Source organism: Neomonachus schauinslandi, chromosome 10 (genome assembly GCF_002201575.2).
Source record: "Neomonachus schauinslandi chromosome 10, ASM220157v2, whole genome shotgun sequence".
In the NCBI taxonomy this organism is placed as follows: Eukaryota; Metazoa; Chordata; class Mammalia; order Carnivora; family Phocidae; genus Neomonachus; species Neomonachus schauinslandi.
The window spans coordinates 13,362,058-13,387,006 of record NC_058412.1 but is presented as its reverse complement, the minus strand read 5'-3'; the positions used below and the strand labels follow the sequence as shown (position 1 = coordinate 13,387,006).

Sequence of the window (24,949 nt, the reverse complement as noted above, 5' to 3'; positions counted from 1 at the left end):
TTTAAAACTTTAAAATCAATAAAAATATAAACTGTCAAAAGTATGTTTTTTAAAATATACTTTAAGTTTTAACCACAAGGATCATCTTTTAAAACCAAAATTTTAGACATTTTTTATTACAATTTTAATTGAAATGGAAAGTGTCTCATGATACACAGAACCACATTACATTTTTAGGCCAAATGTAGAGATTCTGCCTCTGCTAGTGCTGATGGTACTAAAATACTAAGTTACACTTAAATATTTTTAATTCCATTTCAAGAGTTTTGGAACCTTAGTTTTAATCTTTGACATAAAGGAAGAGGACTATCCAAAGAAGTACCAGAGTCACCTTTGTATTTATGACGCTGTAGAAAACTCAGAGAACCTTTAGCTGCATCTGGGAAACAGTATTCTTCATTTCCAGCTGTTTTATAAGCCTGGACACACTGTTCAGTTTCTTTCATATATATTTTAGGGTTATTCAACTTGTTGGCATCATCTTTCTCGAATTGGGCTGGGTTACGCTTCTGAGAACTATGCTTCATTTTTTGAGTTGTGTTTTTAGCTTTCTCAAACACTGGGACACTTTCTTCATCAGAGGAATGTCTGTCAAGGCAAACGCTCTTCTTCATTACACTTCTCTGAGTGGTTTGCACATCCACTTTTCTACTATGATCTAAAGCAGTATTTGGTGGTCCAGCTCTAACACTGGAGGTCTTTACTATTGGATTGTTGACAGAATAAGATTTAGAAGTATTCATTTTATAGTTTTCTCGAAATAGCTGGTCTCCTTTTAGAACTTTAGATTTTCTAGGTTCATTTTGCAAATGAACACCTAGAAGATCATTTGAGAGATGTGATGGACAATCAGAACCACTGTTAGTAATACAAGATTCTTTTATGGTAAGTAGGGATAAAGTTTTCAGGTCAACATTTGGCCGTGCATTATCCTGAGGATATGATGATTTTATATGTATTCGTTCCTTTAAAGGCAAATCCTGAAGATGTAAATGAGTAATGCCAGAAAGTAGATGCTCTTCAGGATTAGTCTTTTGAAGATCCTGATCCAACACTTCATTAATGTTTGTGGTGCACCATTCTGATTCACATGATAATTCTTCTGGGAAATGTTTAAAATTTTCAGGGATGGCTGTTTCAAGTTCTGATTTTAAACCATGAGAGGAAGTGTTCCTTGGAATAGCTGGAGAATTACTAAAAGAAGTACCTTCCCAGTCAATGGTGCTTAATTGTAGATCAGCAATCGCTGATATGTTATGGGATGAGGTACTAGGTTGACTAGATTCTGGAATTAGAGACTTACTGACAGCTGTAACTTGCTGCATAGCCAAAGGTCTTGGAGAAGACACCAAGTGCTCTTGTGTATTCAAACAGAGAGTATCTTCAGGTAAAATTAAGCTATTCAATGATGCAGAAATAGATTTCTGGGGTAATGCACGATCAGGGGTAATTTCCAAATGTAAGTTGGAATTTTGCTTAGAAAAGACTTCACATGTGGGGTTTAAAGTCATCTGTGACTGGAAACTCTTCGTATTATCTGATTCTAGCCAATTGCTTTCTTTAGACTTAATTTTCATGCCTAAAAAGAAAAAAAAAATACAATACTCTTAAAATCTGTCTTATTTTCCTTAACTTGAGTAAGCAAATAAACTAAAGAGTTCAGATCAGAAATCTTCTGCATAAGTAATTATTATTTTTGTCTTTTTTGTCTCAGTGCATTCCTGGAAACTGTTATAAATAATCATAACAACATAATTCTTAATAAAATATTATAAAATATTTTCTTTTGGAAACAATGTTATAATTGAATTTGTTTTCCTCATCAAGTTCTAGGAAATAAAGAAAATGTGTTTATAATCCAAAACATGTTATGCATACTAGTTGCTCAAAAAGTAATAGTACAATTACTATTAACACTTGGTTAAGTTAGCAGACACAGAGCAGAATGGTTTACTCGTGGCTTTAAAAAAGAAGTGTATCAAGACAAAGAAGCCAGAGTAAAATCCTAACTCTTGATTTTACAGAACTTTCAGCAAAATTTAGACAAGATAGATTCAAATAGAAAAGGTAACTCTTCTATAACATTTGTGTGTGGCATACATAGCTATCAAATGTGATACGTACTTTTTTGTTTCTTCCCTTTCAGTTCTAAGTTTTGTTTTTGATAAACAGCAACAATCTCAGGATAAGCGGCTTCAAACAATGATTCTTCTTCTATTGTTTGTAGAACCAGTTCTCCATGTTTATCTTCCAGAGCATAATGTTCTAAAAGATTAAAAGTACAGTAGACACAGCCTTAATTGCATATTTGTAAATTTCAATTTTCCTAGGTAAGAAACTTACCTGGTAAGTTTGCCAGGTAAACGAAATCATGTGCAAATTGATAATTCATCACAGTTCTCGCTTTACAACATCTCTGTTTTAATATCTGTTGATACTAGTACAGAACTGATTTTCTTCTGCCTGGCAAGACCTGGAAAAAGATTCCTTTCAAAATGAAAAATTTAAATTCTCTTGCTCTAAAGATGGTACCTACAGGATAGAAAACATTGCTTAGATAAGGTTGGTTGCTTTTAATTTACTATAATAAGTGTTAAAATTCCAGATAAAGAATGGGAATAGTAAAACTCCCAACATTAACTTTCTTTAGTGATGGCTCCTGAAAAGAACAGAATTGAGGGTACACCCAGGCTCACTGGACTCACAAGCAGCTACTAAATGAAAATGAGAATGCTTGCATGTAAATTTACAATATAATATACAAATAGACTAGATCCTTATGTTTATCCTACATGAGGGAAAATCACATGAGAAGCTACCCTATAATGAAAATATTAGTTGATGAGTTTAAAGTACAAACAATGGAAACAGATGAACTTACAGTGTTTCTTAAACTGGCTAGGAGTACATTTTCTCCCTCAAAAAATAGCACCCACAAAGGACAATGCTCAGTTGTTTTTTTTTTTTTAAGATTTTATTTATTTATTTGACAGAGAGAGAGAGAAAGCACAAACAGATGTAGCAGCAGAGGGAGCGAGAGAAGCAGGCTCCCTGCTGAGCAGGGAGGCCGACATGGGGCTCGATCCCAGGACCCCTGGGATCATGACCTGAGCCGAAGGCAGACACTTAATGGACTGAGCCACCCAGGCGCCCCTGACAATGCTCAGTTCTGAACAGAGATGTGCTGCCAAACTGGGTTAATGTGATTTTCTTTCCTGAAAATATACTACAGTTGGTGGAACTGTTGCTAAACAGTCCTCAAAGTTCTTCAGCTTTCTATTTTCCTAGTATTGCTTAGCATGGTTTATCTAATTCCTTACAATTTCATTCTTCAAAATTACCTACAACTTAAACATTCTTTGACAAATCTAGTGCCTCACTCATTCACATATAATCACACAATCTAATTTCAAAGACAGATAGAAATGAAATTGGGATTACTTTCCATTTTAAATGATCTGTGCTTTCCTTGCCTTCAGTTTGGGAGCTAATTCGGAATTCACTGCATTTTTGTCTATAGCAAAACAAGAGTAATTTGACAACTATAAATTCTCATGAAAACTAAACAGAGTAGGGGCACCTGGGTGGCTCAGTCGTTAAGCATCTGCCTTCAGCTCAGGTCATGATCCCAGGGTCCTGGGATCGAGCCCCGCATCAGGCTCCCTGCTCCGCGGGGCGCCTGCTTCTCCCTCTCCCACTCTCCCTGCTTATGTTTCCTCTCTCGCTGTGTCTCTCTCTGTCAAATAAATAAATAAAATCTTAAAAAAAAAAAAAACTTAACAGAGTAAAGAAAGGAGAGGAAGAGTACCTCAGGTGCTACGCAGCAACCTGATTTCTTTAGACCCAACTACACAGTGAAATCCAATGACAAGACTGTTTGCAGCAGCATTTTCTTCAGAAATATCAAAACTACTTCTGTATTATATTCTTAAATATTAATTACTATAGAAATATCAACTTATGATATTAAGATAAAATTACTTAAAGTTTTTAATATTTACTATTAGTCAAAACTTATTCAAATAGCACAGGTAAACTATGAAATCAATCCTCAGTGCATGTGAGATGTCTCTTCTTTGTTTTATATATATATGTTTTATATATATGTATATACATGTTTTATATATGTATACCATATTTGCTAAACCTATATATGGTTAAATGTTACAAATTTTGCTTAGAGTGAATACATACCAGGCTTTTCCCATTCTATTTCAAAGCAATGAATTCCATTTCTGATCCGGGTTTTAAGGATTCTGAAAAACAAATTCTTCTAATGAGGTCTAATTGCAGGAGTTATTCTGAAATTTTCAATTTGTAGATTGAATTATTCAATTTCCATTGGCTTTTGTTCTATTCTTATAATATTCTAAAAATACTATAAAGAATTGGCATAATTATTCCTTTGACTAGTTTATTCAAAAGATAATTTTATTGTTAGGTGCATAGAGTTGATGATTATAATATCCTATCAGTAGATTTCGTTATTATTCAACGTTCCTTTCTTCCATAATAATGATTTTTCTTCTAAAGTCTATTTTGTTTCTGTTAATTTTGCTACATCACTTTGGTAAATATTTCTGCGGTAATCTTTTAAATCTCTTTATTTTCAAATTTTGTGTAGTTTTATTCTGCACATGCCCTATAAATAGCAGAATATTGTTGAATTTTGTTTATTCATCCAATATAATGCCTTTTAATTGATGAGTTTAATCCGCTTCATTTATTGTGATCACTGATCTTGCTGGACTCATTTATACAATTTATTCTGTGTTTTCTGTTACCCAACTTTTTCTTTGCTACTTCCCCCTTCCTCCTTCCTGTATTCTTTTAGTTTGACAGTCTTACTTTCCTATTTTATGTATTGGCTTCAAAGATAGAGATTGCATTTCTGGTGTTTTAGTGGTTACCCTTAATGGTTTATATGCATATGTTGGAAGTTTTCATTTATTATCATCATTGTATATTAATCATCAAGCATTATGCAGCTATTTATATACATATTTTTCCAGTTAGTTTATTAAATTAGCTAAATATATTTTGTTGATTTCTCTTTATCGATTGACCACTGTTTTTTGTTATCCACATCATCCCGCTGGGTTCATTCTTCTTGCTTAGGTACCTCCTTTTATAGTGCTTTCAATGAGAATCTGTGATTTATTCACCAACCAGTAAATAAGGCTTTAATGATATGTAGGTTGCCAATCATTTTTAGTCAAAGCTTTGAAATGTTACTCCAGCATTACTGTCATGAAAGATGTATGCTATCAGACTGTCATTCCTTTGTAGTCTATCATTTTTCTTTGATATTTCCTCCCAAGCTTTTAGTTTGAAAATTTTTAAACCTTTAGAAAAGTTGCAAGAATAGAACAATGAATACTCATATTCCCTTTGCTAAATTTTACCAATTCTCAGTTTCTGCCCCTCCATTCACTTTACATTTTTGTTCCCTTTCTGGTTCATTGAAATAGTTCTATGGTTAAGCTTGGCTATATCATTTTATATTTATTTCTTTTAATAATCTGTTATTACTACTTGTTTGAAGCAGAAAAGTGTGCGAAGGCATGAACTTACTGTTATCTTGACTATAAACTCTGAATAAACTTTTAATATTTCCTACTAGACCTTTACTCCATTTTTATATAACAAAGAGCTATATATCCCACTACCAAAGGTATTAAGATTATTAAAGGTATTAATAAGATTATTATATAGATCATAAGATACTCAAATGGAAACACAGAGACTTCTCTGTACAATTCTTCATATTACCGAATTGGCTGTAGTTGATTAGAGTTCCTTCTACCAAGCTTTCTTTCTATCATGTCATAGTGGGTCAAAAGCACTAGCAATTTCTCACATGCATAGTGATTAGGCCATTCCATTTTTTCAAGAGTAAATCTCTGTAAATATAAAACAAATAAAACAAGATTTTGTTATCTCTTGGAGACAAACAGCACTCTCAGATAATATCATTTTTTCTTTCAGAATTAACATTAGTTAAAGTAGTACCAGTAAGAATATTCCCAGAAAGAACAATGAGCCTCCTAAGGAGGCAATGTTGCATAAGGATTAAGTGTGAGGGTTGTCAGTTTGAACCCCAGTATGGTATTTCCGAGATGTTAGGTAAATTACTTAATCTCTTTTAGCCTCAGGATTTCCATCATAAAATATAACCCAACTGAGAGATTATAAAGATTAAGTGAGGTTACATGTAATGTGTTAATATGATAGCAAATTTTAATTTTCAATAAATGTTGGTTGCATTAGTATTACTGTTGTTGGTAGGGATAGGCAACAAGTACTTACAATTTATTGAACTACTCTGTTTCCCTAGCCACTATATTAGGGGTTATTATAAATAATCTCATTTAATCTTCATAGTGACCTCATGAAATAAGTAATATTATTTCTATTTTTAGGATAACACATATACAAGATCACATAGTAAGTGACAGACTGTGCAAATTTAGAGTTAGGTCACTGATTAAAAATTCCAATGCCCTCTGGTGAACATAGCATAATGTATAAACTTGTCAAATCACTAAGTTGTACACCTGAGACTAATGTAACCTCATGTGTCAACTATACTAAAAAAAAAAAAAAAAAAATTCCATTGCCCTTGTAAACTACACTGCCTTTTATTTATTTTTTTTTTTTAAGATTTTATTTATTTATTTGAGACAGAGAGAATGAGAGAGACAGAGAGTACATGAGGGGGGGAGGGTTAGAGGGAGAAGCAGGCTCCCTGCCGAGCAGGGAGCCCGATGCGGGACTCGATCCTGGGACTCCAGGATCATGACCTGAGCCGAAGGCAGTCGCTTAACCAACTGAGCCACCCAGGCACCCCTACACTGCCTTTTATAACAACATACTTGATCCTCACATTCTCTGGGTATTATGCCCCACCCCCAATATCTTCCTGAATACAGTGAATCTGTACATGGTATGTACAAGGTGTCTTCTAAAGAAGAGCATAATTATTGTGTGTCTTGTGGTCTGCAAAGTATGGTTCCTATGTGGCAAAGAAATGAAGATTAGAAATAAATGCTGAAAAATACATGTGCAATCAAAGCTGTTTTAAATCTCCTCTCAAACCAAAGTCATTATCCCTTCTTATCTTCCTAGTACCCAACTACATAGCATAAAGTAAGTGTTTATTTTCCAATACCTGAAACAATAATAAATCAGGTCTTTGGTACCTGATTACCTTCACCAATTTATCCTTGTTCGAAAGGAATTCTTGAATAACCTAGCAAGAGAAAATAAAATAGAAATTCAGACTTCAGACTTTTTAAAAGAACTTCTGAAATAAGACATACATTTGAATTATTAGTTATTACCTTATGGAATGGGAATCCCTCACAACTGCAAGCTTTTCTGAAAATAAATTATATACATGTTGTTAATATAATCAGGCAGTTTTAGACAGACCCAATTCATTTCACCTAATCTCTGCTCATTTAATGAAAAATGCCCTTGGATAATATCCCAGTCATCAAGCTTCTCTTTGAATAACTATTAAATCACCATCTTCTGATATAGCCTAATATTTGAACCAAATCAAAAAAAACCAGATTTTGTGAAATATTACTAGTCTAGACATGGGGGAAGGTTATGTGGAAATAATTCAAGTAGAGATATATAAATAGGTCAGGACAGAAAAAAAGGAGTTAAAAAAAAGAACTTACTTTTTAATGCTGTTCTCTACTGCACTCAGTTGTCTATCATGCTCTGTACGGTGCCACTCACAAGGACAACAGTATTCATAATCATGTGGTTCACAATATTGATTAGTTTTACAGAGTTTGCATCCATTACGTACATGATCCTTAGGTGAACCTTTATGGAAACACAAAGAAGTATGATTTTCACCGCTTTTTAGATTTACCTTCTACATCTTTATTTTTTTGTCCTTATCCAAATTTTTAAAAATGAATACTGTCTAGCAAAGTTCTTAGCATAGAGAAAGGTTCCAATACATTTAGGTTGAATAGAATGATGCATATTATAATAATTTTTAAGACAAAGTAGATCCTGAGCTATTACTCCTCCGCGACACTATTTTTTTTGGTATTTCTATAGATTATTCTTCTATCTGAAACCATTAATTTGTAACTAGAAATGATAATTTTACAATAATCAACAATAGAAAACTTTGTGGTTTATTTGGTAGCTACATGCAAGAGAAGTAGGATATAATTACTAGCTTTAAAAAAGATTATTTATGGGGTGCCTGGGTGGCTCAGTCGTTACGTATCTGCCTTCGGCTCAGGTCATAATCCCAGGGTCCTGGGATCGAGCTCCGCATGGGGCTCCCTGCTCCACGAGAAGCCTGCTTCTCCCTCTCCCACGCCCTCTGCTTGTGTTCCTGGTCTCGCTATCTCTCTCTCTGTCAAATAAATAAAAAAATCTTAAAAAAAAGTAAAAAACTAAAAAAGATTATTTATGGAGTGCCTGTGTGGCTCATCGGTTAAGCATCTATCTGCCTTTGGCTCAGGTCATGATCCCAGGGTCCTGGGACGGAGCCCCACATTGGGTTTTCTGCTCAGCAGGGAGTCTGATACTCCCTCTCACTCTCCTTCTGTGCTACTCCCTGCCTCTCTCAAATACATAAATAAAATCTTAAAAAAAATAGATTATTTAACAGACTAATTCATGAAAGGCTTTCTTTAATGAGACTATTAAAAGAATATAACAGTTAATTACCTCTGCTAGTGTCTAGCCCTCAGTAACCTGCACAGCTACTTTTAAACTATGCTTGGATCATGAACGCATTAGGATTATGGCACAGGTGTGGGGACCTAGTTCCCTTTTGAAGGAAAGCATGACCACCTTTAACATTGTTTTGAGAATACAGAAGAGCACATATAATTGATAGGGACTAAAACTGTCATTTATAAAGTATCAAAAAACTACAGAATTGAATTTAAAAGAATCCTATAAAAACATTTATTTCTTCCATTATTTCATCTATAATTTGACAATGCTTATGAACACATATTGAGACAAATAATTTCTTTTATTTATTATTATTATTAAAGTTCTTATTTATTTATTTGAGAGAGAGAGAGCATGAGCTGAGGGGAGGGAAGGGTGAGGGAGAGGGAGAAGCAGACTCCCCCTGGGCGGGGAGCCTGACGCAGGGCTCAACCCCAGGACCCTGAGATCATGACCTGAGCCAAAGCCAGATGCTTAACCATCTAAGCCACCCAACAGCCCCAAGAATTTCTTTTAAAAAATGAGCTAATAAGATCTCCTACTCTCTCTTGGGAGTGAAAGGTGTTTTTGATCCAATACACACTAATGGCATCTTTTTTTTTACCAAGATTAATGAAGAGGAACCAAGTTATTTTCAATAATAATGAACATGTATTAGAAATTAAAGTCACTATCTTTATGCAAATAAAAACAAATGGTTTTAGTCCGATTTCCCCCTAAGACTTAGCAGTATGATACATTTTTTTTGTTTAAATGGATTTCTATATTGAAAACATAATTTTAACATCTATGTAATTTGGTATCATAGTTTGAAATGCACTTATCCTATATTTATCATTTACATCACATTATTTCATTCAATTAACAATTATTGAGTGCCTACTATGTATATGGACACAACTCCTGACACTGAGGATTTTCAATCTACTGAGGAAGATAGGGATGTAACTAACAGGTATTATAAGAAAAGGATGACAATGTGGGTATCAGACACTAATGTTCTAGAGATATCATTCCCTATGTCGGCTTACCTGGATGGGAACACACAGAACAATGGGCCAGTTTTTTAATAGCTAGTGGTTGTGGATCAGAGCATGATTCTTCATTCCACTGAGTAAACCTGTAAAAAAAAAAAAAACGATGTTAAAAGGAAAACGACACACAAAAAAACAAGGTCACCAAAATGCCATGCTCTCAAATGTCAGGCTATTCTGTTTCCTTCCTTACCTGCCCACTTGTTTTTTCTTTGATGGTAGATAAAGTCACTGGCCCAGCCTGGGAAAACCGTTAATCTATGTATCTCAATTTAAAAATGTGGCCCCAAGGACAACAGAATTGCAACAGGGGGAAGAGAGAATCAGACAGTCACAGAGGAAAAAAGGAAGACAGAGGAATGGAAGACAAGGGAGGAGGCAGCAGAAAGGAGGGAGAAGGAGAAGAGAAAAAGAATATGTACTCATACTCGTGTACTCATATGTGTATATTCATATATTCATTCAGTTTGGGGTATTTTTTTAGAGAATCTTGAGTTAGGCAGCAATATGCAGGGAGAACGACTTGTATGTATCTTTTTGATCTCTTTTCTATGTGTGAGTATAAAACAAATCGAATCATGTATATGGACATTTTCCTGTATCAGGAATAGGGGTGAAGGGTAAAGTATAAAACTAAATAGAGCATTAAGTTTCTGAGTAAAAACTGTTTAAAAAATCTAGATCATCTGAAATTATCATTTTCTTAATCTCTTATGTAAACTGCAAAACATTGCCTGTTTAATCACTGATTTTAAGGAAAATGTGTATCTGCTAAGATTTCTACTAAATAAAAGTTAATTTTATTTTTGGCTAAAGTTCTAGGCAACATAAAGCCACCAAGGGGATAGTTAAGTATTCCTCATAAAACACAAGTGCTCTGAATTATGTTCCTCTACTTACAGAAGTTAAAGGTCTAATAAAAAACTAAATTATCTCTTTAGTTCATTCTGCAGTATCTGGTACTAAGAGTTATTATTTGGCTTTTGGAATTTCTGATTCATTTACTACAAAGACCAAGTATGAGCTTGCTAAAAATAGCATTAATAGATGCTGGATAAATAAATAGAACCTTAATTGTGGGGAAGAAAAAGAGGGGGGAAAGTCAGTCTAAATTAAAATTAGAATGATACATAATGATAATAAGAAAGGTAATTTTATTCTTTTCAAATGTTGAGACAAACATTTCATAAAATGTTGCCAAAAGCACATATTTGCTGAAACTATGTCAATAAGGATGATTTGTAGTTAGTGCCATACCTTCTTTTTATTCTTTATATCACTCTTTATATTATTCTTCACAATTCCCAAATGATTCCATGCCAATGTATACCTTTTTTTCCTGCTTTGGCACAGTATCACTGTTACTGGTATCACAGATACCAGTAACAGATTCAATGAAGCCTTATTTTTTGTTGTTGTTTTTTTTTAATGTTCAGTTAGCCACTGTATAGTATATTAATAGTTTTTGATGTAGTGTTCAGTGATTCATTGGTTGCGTATAACACCCAGTGCTCATCACAGCACGTACCCTCCTTAATTCATTGAAGTCTTAGATCTATCAGTAGCTTTATAGCTGAAGGAGCTTCTTCTTATTCACTCCATACTTCATCATCATTAATATTAATTCATAATTAACATTAACATAAACCATTGCTTTCATTAAGTAAATATACTTCACATGCTTTCGAAACTAAATAGCACAGTTGGTAAACTTCCATATATTCTGTACCTTAACTATTTTGAATCCTCAAATTGTACAGTCTAAATTAATTAGAATTAATATATTACTAAATATGTGGCTATAGAACAAAGGGCACTCAAGTAAAAATTGTGATCAAGTGTTACATGTTATTAAATATTTGCAATATATCAGGCATTTCACTTATAGAGAATAAATATGATATCAAAATATTTTATATCAAAAATAACTTTAAATAAAATTATTTTATGGTTATGTTTATCTTTACTTAGTGGTAAAACAGTCTAAAATAGCCTATGGTAAAAGCACACGGTTATAAATAAACACATTTCGCATCGTACTACTTCTGTTTGTAGTGACCTAATAATGAAAAAAATACAGTATGGCTTAGGACGTATATTCTTATCTTTTCTTTGGAAAGTCTCAGAGTAAACAAAAACCAGTTATCATTTTATTATTTATTTTAAAGATTTTATTTTTGGGGGTTCCTGGGTGGCTTAGTTGGTTAAACCTCTGACTCTTGATTTTGGCTCAGGTCATGATCTCAGGGTTGTGAGATGGAGCCCCAGGTCCAGCTCTGCACTCAGTGGGGAGTCTGCTTGAGATTCTCTCCCTCTCCCCCGCTCCAAAAAAATAAAAATAAAAATACAAAATCCTTTTTTGAAAAGCATAATGTAATACTTTTTGTAATAGTCGCTATTCAGTTCAACAAGAATAAATGTCTAATGTCACAAGAAAAGAGTAATTTTTAGTTACCTTTGAAGTAAACTTTGCCCTTTCAAAGTCCGTATAAGTTTTAATGCTTGCTCTTTGCCAACTCCAGGGACTCCCTTTCAGAAAGTGGAAAAGAAACGGAAATGTTAATCACTGGGGAATGGAGAAATAAAGTATGACATGTCCATTCAATGGGAGGTTGTGCAGCTGACAGAATAAGGTAACTATATAATGATAGGAAAAGATGTGCAAGATACCTTGCCACATGTAAGAAAAAAATAAAAATCGCCCACCCTGCGATCTAGATTTGTAAGTAAAATTACTACACATTGTTAATCTATGCAAACCAAAAAGTCACAGGATTATGTACTAAACCACTGACAGTGTTTATTTTAAGGGAGGGAGGAACAGAACTTTAGAGGGCTTTCACTTTTTATGTTAATTATTCTGATAGTCTTTTAATTTGACTTACCTTCAGGTTATATTTGTAATCAGAAAAAGCATGTTCATTTAGTTAGATGAACATTTAATCTTTAAAGACCCAGACAATCAAAAGAGAACAAAGGAGAGTTCCAAGTTAACTCTTGAAATTAATAGCTTAAGAAAAATTAAAATAAGTATTAAGTTGCCAACACAAAAAAAATGTTAATAAATGTATATTTGCATGACAATTTCTGGTTTGAGTCTTCCAGTTCCTATAAAAGTTTATGAATCTACCCTTATAAGCAGGACTGCTACTTAGCCAATATGCACTGGGATAGACATGCCAGTGTTAAAATATTTCCAAACTGATTAGTAAATGGTCACTGCACAAGCATCCTAAGTGTCTGCTGGCAAAGGGGTCTCCCTCCAGCCTGAATACCCTTTCCAGCCCCCTTACGCTCAGGATCAGCTAGTAAAAGGGTAGCACCTCTCCTAACAGTGGTCCCCAGAAGTCTGTTTCATGGCTACAGCCTGTGTCTTTGGCATACCCATTGCTAGATATTTTGTATGTCACCCTTCTTATATTAGCATTTAGCTACATGTTAAGTTTCTTGAAGGTAAATCATGTTAGTTCATAAGTGGTAAAAATCTTCAAGTAGAACAAAATAAACAGATACCAGTTTTGTTACAAAGGATAGAAAACGTCAAAATAGCTAAGGTTATTACATAATGTAACACCACTGTAGCTAAAATTGGTTTCTGTGAGTTTAATTTTGCAAATTTTTTCTTATGTTCAACATTCGACTGTTTCTAGACTTTAATCATGATATAATTACATATGGGAAATAAGAATCTTCTATTTCAGAATGAGAATTATAATAAAATAATTACTTTTGTGTTATTTAAAAGTTTCCCTCCTCCTGCTTCCTTTTCCTACTAGCTAAAAGAAGTGATTTCTCTCTCTGGTCACTGATGACCTGAGTTAGAAATGATGGTTAATAATTTTACTATCCTGCTATTTTTTTCTCTCTCCTAAACTCTGGTGAAAAAAAATAGAGGGGCGCCTGGGTGGCTCAGTCGTTAAGCGTCTGCCTTCGGCTCAGGTCATGATCTCAGGGTCCTGGGATCGAGCCCCGTATCGGGCTCCCTGCTCCGCAGGAAGCCTGCTTCTCCCTCTCCCCCTCCCCCTGCTTGTGTTCCCTCTCTCGCTGTGTCTCTCTCTGTCAAATAAATAAATAAAATCTTAAAAAAAAAAAAAAGAAAAAAGAAAAAATAGAGATGTCATCCTTTGTTAGACTTCTCTTGGGGACAGAATACATAGTATAATGAAGGATTTAGTAAGAATACAGAGATGATCAGTAGGGACCTAATGATGGGACTACATAGTAAGAACTACAATTCAAGGCATTCCATATTTTTAAATATATTTAAGAATGGGATTCTCCTTTAATTCTTAACTTATCACTCACCTATTAGTATACCTATTTGTTACAGAGTACTGTACTGTGCATCTTAAATAAAATGTTTTCATGAACAAAACTCAGTGCAATGCTAAGACGCAAGGAAGGATGAATGGCTTACCACAATAATCATGTTGCCTAGTAACAGTAATAATACTGAGCATGTGCACAGTTGGAAAGCTGCAAGGAAGATTGAAAACCAAAAAACAGACAAAACAGTGATAGAAATTAATATTGGCATGACACAAGAAAAGAGTAATTCCTGTATTTTTTTTTAAACGGTAGTAAAACTCGAATGTGAATCTCTTAGTCTAGACTAATGGTTTACTGATATTCAAGCTGTGGGCCTAGTTATTATTCGATTCTCGTTTATCACATTCAGTGTCACAATGAGCCAGTTTTTTAATGTCACTTGAAATGCTGATTATTTTTGTCACTAAATTGTTTATTATGCCTAAAATTATACTCTATATTAGGTTCTTAATCAGATAGCCATATTGTTTTTATATTTATGCAGCATGTAAGGTATCAAAAAAGACACACTATGACTAATAAGTAAATACAACAATCTAAGCATACCTTCGGAAGATAATCACAGCCAAGTAGTACGGCTAGTCCAACCAGAGCATCTCTATCCAAACCTAGTTTACTCTTGATAGATGACATTGTATAACAATCAACATGTGGATCCTAGAAGAAAGTACAGATTTAGTTTAATCCTCAAAAAAGTAAACATTTATACATTAAACATTACAAAAAAGAATTTGTCTCTAAATGTTTAATTATTCCTAAAAGTTAAAATAGGAAAAAATTATCCTGATCACCAGAATCTTCACAGAATCTAACACTTCAATATCTGGAAATAAAGTCATAGTTTCAAAAACTGGCTTAAAAAAATAAACTATAATAGTCAAAATTTTCCTCTTTATTATTTTTTGACGTCTATAAAAGATTTTCACCTTTACAAAATTAGACACTGTAAAGTATTATAAAAAGTAAAACATTCCCTGTAATTGCAATATCTAAAGTTAATTATTAAACTATTATTAATAATGTAGTGCATATTCTTTTTATTATTAGTTCAGAGGTAGAATTTAGTGATTCCTCAGTTGCATATAACACACAGTGTTCATCACATCAAGTGCCCTCCTTAATGCCCATCACCCAACTATCCCTTCCCCCCAACCTTCCCTCCAGCAACCCTCAGTTTGTTTCCTAGAGTTTAGTGTCTCTTATGGTTTGCCTCCCTCTCATGCATATTCTTTCAAAAATTACTCTGACACATATACACAAATATTTATTATTATTAGCTATATTTATAATTATACAAAAGTACTATTTTGTAACATTTTTTGCTCACTAATACATCTTTAATATCAATAATACATATTTTTTTATTTATTTTTTTAATCTTTAAAATGTTTTTAAAGATCAAGACCTGAGCTGGGATCAAAAGTCAGCTGCTTAACGACCCAGGCGCCCTAATACTATCACTTTAATGACTGCTTGCTATTACATATAATGGACTTTGAGGCAATGTTTCTCAATAGGGACACTATTAGCATTTTCAGAGAAATAACAGAATCATCTGGCAAGAGGTTTAGCTTTCCTGGCTCCAACCTATCAAATGTCTGTAATTTCCCTTGCCCAACCTTGAATAGTTACAACCAAAATTTCCCCTGAATACCTCTCTGAGAACCATAGCAGCGTTTAACCATTCCCTAGAAATTGGCATTTGAGGGGCACCTGGGTGGCTCAGTCAGTTAAGTGGCTGACTTCAGCTCAGGCCATGATCTCAGGGTCCTGGGATCAAGCCCAGTGTCAGGCTCTGGGCTCAGCCCTTCCCCGTGCTCATGTGCGCATGGCTCTCTCTTCGGGGTTGTTTGCCACATATTTGTAATTACTAACAATGCTGCAATTAACATCCTTGTACACCTCTTCTTGCATATTTAGAGGTGTTTTTGAGGATAAATTACTAAAAATGGAAATTCTGGGTCAAAGCAAGACATTTCATATGTATTTTTTTTTTTTTTTTTTAAAGATTTTATTTATTTATTTATTTGAGAGAGAGAGAATGAGAGACAGAGAGCATGAGAGGGAGGAGGGTCAGAGGGAGAAGCAGACTCCCCGCTGAGCAGGGAGCCCGATGCGGGACTCGATCCTGGGACTCCAGGATCATGACCTGAGCCGAAGGCAGTCGCTTAACCAACTGAGCCACCCAGGCGCCCCATATGTATTTTTATAATATATTATTGAAACTGATTTAGAATTAAATCATGTGAAACAAATCAAGCCCTTAAGAGGGAAATCCACATTTCAGAGAAAATGAACTATGTGTCAATATTTGTAACAACATTTCATTTCATTTAGCAACTGCTATGTGCCAGGCATTATGGTAAGTATTTTACACATATTGTTTCATTTAATTATTTAATAATCCCTTTTAAAAAGGTACTCTGTGAAACAAATGCTGAAAAAGAGAAAGAAAAGTACCTTGGTATTCATAGTGAAATTCCTATAAACAGTCTGGGCGCCATAGAGGAAAACATCCCCATCATTGGTGAGACAGCCATCTACATAACCACTGGCGTTAAGATAAGCACACATGGCTTCAGCTTCCCCAGCAGCTTGGACCCAGGGAATGCCTAAGCATTCCAGCATATCAAGGCACTGAAAAGAAAACATAGGTGCAAGAAATCTAAGAACATTATTTTATTGCTATGTTTTTCAGTGTTTGACATCTGTATTACAAATATTAATTGTAACTATTTAGGTATTTTAACAAATTGTGATACCTAAGGAACAAATGGAAATTTGAACACTGAATACTTTAGGGCATTAAAGAATGCTAAACTTTAGGTGTGACAATAAGAAATGTACTGTGGTTATGTTCTTATTTATTTTTTAAGAGTCCTTATCTTTTAGACAAAGATATTGAAATATCGAGACTGAGGCAATATTATGTGTGGGATTTGCTTCAGAATGACATGGGAGTAGGGAGTGAGTGGAGACACAGATAAAACAAGATTGACCAAGAGCTGATAACTGTTTAAGATTGATGATGGGTTACTTTTATATTGACTTAAAATTTTCTATAATGAAAGCTTAAAAAAATAATGTCAATTAAAAAAGCAATCCACATTCAGGGGCGCCTGGGTGGCTCAGTCGGTTAAGCGTCTGCCTTTGGCTCAGGTCATGATCCCAGTGTCCTGGGATCAAGCCCCCATCGGGCTCCCTGCTGGGCGGGAAGCCTGCTTCTCCCTCTCCCTCTGCCTGCTGCTCTGCCTACTTGTCCTCTCTCTCTCTCTGTCAAATAAATAATCTTTAATAAATAAATAAATAAATAAATAAATAAAAAATAAAAAGCAATCCACATTCAGTTAAAAATTAATTTAAAAATTACATTTTAGGGGTGCCTGGGAGGCTCAGTTGTTTAAGCATTTGCCCTCGGCTCAGGTCATGATTGCAGGGTCCTGGGATCGAGCCCCAAGTTGGGCTCCCTGCTCAGCGGAGAGTCTGCTTCTCCCTCTCCCTCTGTCCCCCTCTCCTGCTCATTCTCTCTCTCTCTCTAATAAATAAATAAAATCTTCAAAAAAATTACATTTTTAGAAAAAGCATTAAATATTCAATTTTCACTGTTTTGTTCAATGTTATCTCAAGATTTAAAAGAAATATCTTTAAATGATTAATAATCACATTAAGATTTACATCTGCAAAACTACAAAAATTCTTCTTACATGATGGTCAACTTAATATGAGCTCTTCCAAGAAGATACTATTATCAGATTTTACTTGAGACCTTACAGTTCTCTTCTTTCCCTCTATCATGTCCGTACAATGAAACTCTCATGTTGTGCGAAACCACATAGGGACCAGTTGTTGATTTGCTCCTAGAAGTCAAATGTCTGTGCAGGCTGTTTCTGCCAATGTGCTGATTTATAAATAATCCTCTGTGAGTTTCCTTTGTGTTATGAGTTGAACCCAGATGAACAGCTTGTAGTCTAGCCTTATAGCCTAGGGCATTCCTTCTTGTTGCTCATGCACTCTACAATGAGAAATACTGGGTACAGTGAAGAAAAGAGGCTTATCTGTAGTTTCTAGAAACTGATGCTATAAATATCATCTTTTGCTTTAACTGATTGCTTGCATGCTATATTACATAATAAAAACCTCTGCCAGATGTTGCCCAAGGTGGACAGGGTTCAAAAAGACAAGTACTATGTCGGAAAAAAAAAGGTACTTTTCAGGACTCTGGCTGGGTGACTTTAGGGAGATAGTTTTGTTACAGATGTTACTTCTGCCTTCCTCTAGATAAGAAATATCCTTCCAGGGGCACCCGGGTGGCTCAGCTGGTTAAGTGTCTGCCTTCAATTCAGGCCATGATCTGGGGGTTCTTGGGATCAAGCCCCATGTCCAGCTCCCTGCTCAGCATGGAGTCTGCTTTTCCCTCTCCCTCTGCCCCTCCCCGTTTGTGCTCTCTCTCTTTCCTCTCAAATAAAATCTTAAAAAAAAAAAAGAAAGAAATATCCTTTCATAATAAACAAAAGAGTTTGGAAGTTATTTCAGATTCCTGCATTATTTGTCATTCCAACTCTTCAAAAACCAGCACTGAATTTGTGATGAGGCTGGTTGTAAATTTCCCTACCCTAAGTCTGTCACATGGGGTGGTATTAGAGGAAAACTAATCTGTGTTTCATGTTTATACCTAAAAGACGGCAGTGAGTTAGCAGGAAGTAGGGCCTAGTAACTAAGGGTACAGATATATGAAAATGAATTTTTTATTCATTCAGGAAACACTGAACATTGACACAAAATGCTTGGAACATCACAATTACTGCAATAAAGAAATAGAAATGGAGCAATTTTCTCAAGAAGAGATGGACATCTTGTTGCTTTATACTAGGTATTTCATGGCCTGAGTATATGGACCATAGATATTTCCAGGAATAGACTATGTAAGAAATAATTAGAATCCAGTACAGATATTTTCTTCAACTACTGACAGTCATTATGGTAGAAAATCACTAATTGAAAAGTATTTTTTAAAATCACATTACGAATAGAAAATAAAATTTCAAGAGAAAAATGATTATTATTTTATGTAATATCTTTTCAAAGGAATGAAAATTTTAACCACAATTAAAAAGAAAAACGGGGGTGCCTGGGTGGCTCAGTTGGTTCAGCGTCTGCCTTCACCTCAGGTCATGATCCCAGGATCCTGGGATGGAGCGCTGCATCGGGCTCCCTGCTCAGCGGGAAGCCTGCTTCTCCCTCTCCCACTTCCCCTGCTTGTGTTCCCTCTCTCGCTGTGTCTCTCTCTGTCAAATAAATAAATAAAATCTTAAAAAAAAAAAAAAAAAAAGAGGTAACACGTATCAACTCCCTACTATGTAGTAGTTGTTTTAGATATTGTATATGTTGATTTTTTTTTCAAATTTTCACCACATCACTGCGAAGTGTTACTATCCTCATTTCACAGGGTAGGAAGTGAGGCAGATATAATTTAAAAATCTTGCTCAACATTTCAGAATTTCTATATGCCAGAGCCAGGCTTGAACTTGGGTCAGTTTTACTACGGAATATAAACACTCTTCTCTAACCACACTGGCCTTCTAGTTACAGTAAGCTTAGTGAGTATTAAAGATGATGATATAACAACCTTTATCAGAGTACAATGTATTTTCTAACTCAAATCAGAATTACTGAATCATATCTAAACACTCACCTCTTTTAAAACTGATTTAAAATGTGATCTCCCTGTTTTCTGAGACCATGTTTTTCCCGAAGGCCCATACCGAATCTGATTCCTCCTGCTTATGACATCAGCTTTCAGCTTTGGGGGCTCCCCTTCCATAACGAACACCAGTTTTACATCCATTAGTGTTAAATAGGAGATACGAAAAAATAAGTTCCTTAAATATAAAAATCAGTAATCCGTTAATAATCATATACTGATAGCAAAAGTCAACATAGCAATATGACATAATGGCAAGAACATCAGACTAATACCAAAAATGTTACGTGCAATCACATTTTATGTATTCATATTTTAAGTGAACTGAGAAACCACTGAATTTTTTAAGCAGGAGAGATTTATGATGGTTCTCAGTGCTACATGGAAAATGGTTTAGAGGAGGAGGCCAGGAGCTGAGGGAGGAAAACTCATGAAAGATGTCACTTCAGTACAGATGAGAGATGATGGTGTCACACACTGAGGTCCTGCCCCTGGACACTGACAGAAGTTTCTGAACACAAGGAATATTCTGAAAGTATTAACAGGCAAGACTTCCTGATAGACTGGATGTAAGGAGGGGTCAGAGAATGGCTCCCAAATTTCTGGCTTCTAGGTCACCAAAGCATCCTAGTGGATATGGGAAGTAGGCAGCTAGGTCTGTGAGTCTGAAGCTCAAATGTGTGAACCATCGATTTAGAGATGGCAGAGACTGACATGTTAATATATTTTAAAATCCCAAAACGTACAGCAACAATAACAAAGAAACAAAGTGGAAACAAAACTACCTGCTTATGCAATCATACATTTATATCCTAAGAACATTTACTGTACCTGAGGTGGGGCTTCATGACTGTTCCAATCATTTTTTTGACTGTCTGTGCTTCACATACCCAGAGACTCAGATCAACTGCAATGGTTTTCCCACAAAGATCATGCAAGTGGAGGTGCTGCTTAACAGGCTCCAAAATTTGCCACAAGTCATTCACACCCATTCTGGTGATTACCTGCTGTGATTTGAAACACACGTCATAAGATTGTTAAGAGACACAGAAGCTCAGAACAGGAATTCAAACAATATAGTATGTTTGTTTAGGATAATTCAAAAATAGAGAATTCTCCTTATTTCCTTCATTAGTCAGCTTTTTGGAATGAGTCAAGAACATCTGAAACATTAACAGTGGTAGTAATTGACCTACTAGCTACAAAAATACTGATGCAACTAACGGATTAGAAGTTATCTGCAATCGCTTCTTGGCCTTTTGGCTAAGATCAAGTATAGTATCTGTTCTTATCAGTTTAATATCTGATATATCCTCTATCTGAGGACAATATATTAAATGGATTTTTGGAATTAGGAGATGGAATAGGAGCTTGCTCCGTCCACTCCAAGCATCGACCTGGTATTGCAGTACTTCCAGGAACGGTGCACCCCCCTCGGGGGGAAATAAAAAATTTTTTAAATAAATACATAAAAAATAAAAGTTATTTGCAAATTGTACCATGCTAAATTTGTCCTTAAAATCCACTCCACACCAAATATGGGTTTCTTCGTAGTACTGAAAAATAAAGTTATTTTTAAATTTAATGGAACCCAAATGTCCACGGTCTTATCCCTCCTCGTTCTCTCTTCTTGTCTATGTTCTCTTTAGCAGTGGTTAAGAATAATATTTCTCACATGGTGACATTAATATTGCATGAAATTTAGAAAATAAAAGGAAAAAAATGGTAGTAATTGGCTTTGTTCCAGCTGTTAACAAGAGATAACAAATGCAGAGATGGGTACCAGGGATGCTGCAAATCATACTTGTCTTCTTGAGAATTCACTCCTTGATTTACATACCTAAAGCAAGAATAGGACTAGTTTTCTATCATAATCAGGAAAAACAAGAAAACAAAAGCAAAGAAGCATGCAAACAAGTAAACTAAGGCAAAAACACTAGGAGGTCAATGGAAAATTGGGGGGGGGGGACATAAAATGGAGTTGGAGGCATATGGAATCATCTTTTTAAAAAAAGCACTGGCTTTTCAAATTGCGAAGTCACACATGTTTATTGTGGAAAAACAAAATAAAAAATCTTTTGAAAGAACAAAAACATTTAAATCACCCATAGTGCCACTACTCAAAGAAAACTAATGTTAAACAAATTCTTCAGTGTACAAGACATTTTAAAAACAAAATCGACTTAAACTCTGCTATTCTAACCTGCTTTGGTATTTTCTATAGTCTAGTTTTTCCTTATTTAACACCTATTTCTGTTTTTCTCTTATTTTGTTACTATTTGATGAGAGTATTACGGAGTATTTGCAATGAAGATTCAGTCTCACTTTACAAACATAATCCAGATTAGCATCCTCTGAATAATGACCTTAATTCATTCCAGAAACACAGGTAGGATACAAAAAAATACGACAAAAGGCTATCACCATGCAAAATGTAAAACCAATGTAAAGCCATTCTAAATAAAAAGTACTGTGTTGTCTGTTCCTTTAACAGATTCCACAGCAAAAACAAATTTTCTCAAATTGTACATGGCTGCAAAGAAAACAAATGCTGGACTGGTGTTATTTTCTCTGCACTTTTCTGATTCTTAATTTTATAATGTGGCCAGGGCCACTGTATTATTTTGTGCATTCATTTTTTTATGAAGAACTGCACCAATATTTGCTGACATGTCACTTTACAAAGAAAAATACACAGATTTAAATGCAAAGTATAAAGCATTAGGTAGTCTATTTCACATAAGAAGCCCCACTGGTTGAATGCTGCATTGTGGCATTGATTCAAAGATAAGGTTTTATCTCTGTTAATGTAAAAAGTTGCAGTTAATTCTGGACAAAGAGTGGGGACACATGTATTTTCTAAGTCATTATTATGAAAGGAAATAAGACTTTTACAGTCTTAAACATCAGAACGCATAAAACTCAGAAGTAGAAAGTTTGAGAGGGACATTCTTGTTGACAGTTTTGCTTTCCTTTTATTTGTGATTCAAATTGTATACCGGAATGGATTGCTATTGAAGGAAATTATGCAATTTCTCTCTCTGGAGGAACATTATAACTGATCATATTTCATTTAAATGTGACCTTGACTCTAGCTGTCAAAATTTTAAATGCAGGTTATCTTCTGATTAGCAAAAGGTCTCCCAGGAATTTAAGATATGCTCTTAGCTGTGAGCAGATTTATATAAAAGGATACTGACTGTAGGGGCCCCTGGGTGGCTCAGTCGTTAAGTGTCTGCCTTCAGCTCAGGTCATGATCCCAGGGTCCTGGGATCGAGCCCCACATCGGGTTCCCTGCTCCGTGGGAAGCCTGCTTCTCCCTCTCCCACTCCCCCTACTTGTGTTCCTTCTCTCGCTCTGTCTCTGTCAAATAAATCTTAAAAAAAAAAAAAAAGGATACTGACTGTAGCATTGTTTATAACAGTAAAACAGTAAGAAGAACCAAATGTTCATTAAGGACTTTCTTTAATAAATTATGGTATGTTCAAAAAGAACAGGTGATACGGAAAAATGGGACAGATCTACATGTACAATCTCCAAGTTTTAAAATGAAAACAGGTACAAAATAGGTTATATATCAGGGATGACTGTAGCTTAGGAAGGGGAAGAATTACTCTTCAAAGTATACTCCTTTGTGTTAATTTTTTAAATAATTATATGTATATATCATTTTTCAAATTAAAAAATGTTAAAAAAATGTGGTCCTATCTGTAAAAGGTTGGGGAAATAAAACTAGAAATCTTTAGGTGGTTTACTTCTTGCCTAAATGTTAAGAGATCAAATATGACTATAGTTCATGGGTCAAATTACAAAGCAAGGTTCTGCAAATTTACGAGTACCTCATATCAAATCTGACTTGAGTATGGCTTTTTTAGGGATGAGAGATTCACATTTTCTGGTTTCCTTCAGATCATCTAGGAGCTAGTCATGTGGACTTAGGCAAGGTGCATTCTTACCTCTGGCCTTTCCTGCTCACAGGTTCCTTCCTTCCGGTCTTACCTCTGATGCTTCATTTCATGAGTTGACCACACACATAGAAGAAAATAATAATGAATGAAGATTGCCATCTAGTGCAGTGTTGTTTATGATGGCATAGATAAACACACATTTATGTAAAGGACTGCAATGCATATTATAGTCCTTCTGAAGATTGTAGAAAAAAAGTTAGAGATGTTGATGAGGTAGACTCTTGATTTTACAAACTGTAGTCCTCTAAATATTTCAAGCACATTAGGAACATTTTGTAAAGACTTTAATGGATTATTATTCACTAGGGCAGCCAAGCCTGGAAAAAAATAAGCCTGGAACTGATTCTATTAAAACACTAAAATTCCACAGATTGGATCCCTTAAGCAAGATCAAGAGGGCCTTTAACTAAACCCATAAATGATATGTTTTTTAAAGATTTTATTTATTTACTTGGGGGGAGAGGAAACACAAGCAGGGGAGGGGTAGAGACAGAGGGAGAAGCAGACTTCCCCCCGAGCAGGGAGCCCAATGCAGGGCTCCATCCCAGGACCCTGGGATCATGACCTGAGTGGAAGGCAGATGCTTAACCGACTGAGCCACCCAGGCGCCCCAATAATATTTTCAACATAACATGATTATTACACTTAAAACGTAATTCTTCATGCTATTTTATTTTCTTTTGTCAGAATATACCTGGTTTAAAGAACAAGCATCCACAGTTGTGTTACAGAACCACCAGCACTGGTAGTTGAACAGCTATCAGTAATGTCTACCTAGGACATCTATTTTGGCTATTCCTTTACTAAAATGTGAGAGAAGACTACAAAGTTGGAATCACAGCTACTAAACACAACTGTTGGGGCGCCTGGGTGGCTCAGTCGGTTAAGCGGCTGCCTTCGGCTTGGGTCATGATCCCGGGGTCCTGGGATAGAGCCCCGCATCGGGCTCCCTGCTCAGCAGAGAGCCTGCTTCTCCCTCTCCCTTGGCCTGCCTCTCTGCCTACTTGTGCTCTCTCTCTGTCAAATAAATAAAATCTTAAAAAAAAAAAAAAACCACAACTGTTATGAACGATGTAGGCAAAAAGAAAAAGAATGAGAGAACTATCTGTTGGTTCCCAGAAAGTAAAATTTGAGTTACTATCTCTGAGCTGAAGTATTTTCTTCTCCACTTTTTCTGAGTTATGTGATATTTTCCA

The 24,949-nt window shown here is 35.2% G+C and overlaps 1 protein-coding gene and 1 non-coding gene across 2 annotated transcripts; one reads left to right on the top strand and one right to left on the bottom strand.

Annotated features, from left to right (window-relative positions):
- On the bottom strand, nucleotides 1–23,793 carry GEN1 (GEN1 Holliday junction 5' flap endonuclease). Its single transcript, XM_021697617.1, has 14 exons — nucleotides 23,742–23,793; nucleotides 20,617–20,792; nucleotides 19,777–19,963; nucleotides 16,545–16,721; nucleotides 14,631–14,741; nucleotides 12,211–12,284; nucleotides 9,753–9,841; nucleotides 7,692–7,842; nucleotides 7,344–7,380; nucleotides 7,172–7,252; nucleotides 5,773–5,903; nucleotides 4,195–4,256; nucleotides 2,125–2,265; nucleotides 1–1,579 (listed from the first exon to the last, which is right to left on the bottom strand). The coding sequence occupies exons 2-14, from the start codon at nucleotides 20,775–20,777 to the stop codon at nucleotides 258–260; spliced, it is 2,724 nt and encodes a 907-aa protein (XP_021553292.1). The 5' UTR covers nucleotides 20,778–20,792; nucleotides 23,742–23,793; the 3' UTR covers nucleotides 1–257.
- LOC123326134 lies at nucleotides 21,029–21,219 on the top strand. Its single transcript, XR_006540913.1, has one exon. It is a non-coding gene; the product is annotated as a U2 spliceosomal RNA (small nuclear RNA).
- Nucleotides 23,794–24,949: the final 1,156 nt, after the last annotated feature.

Bases quoted from the DNA above. Each gene is read 5' to 3' on its own strand.
- GEN1 (XM_021697617.1), bottom strand. From the start codon at position 20,777: ATGGGTGTGAATGACTTGTGGCAAATTTTGGAGCCTGTTAAGCAGCAC. The intron at 12,285-14,630 runs GTATGCTTAGAT...ACTTTCTGAAAG, and splicing joins GCTGTGATTATCTTCCGAAG to GGAGTCCCTGGAGTTGGCAA. The intron at 9,842-12,210 runs GTAACTAAAAAT...TTTTTTTTACAG, and splicing joins GGGCAAAGTTTACTTCAAAG to GTTTACTCAGTGGAATGAAG.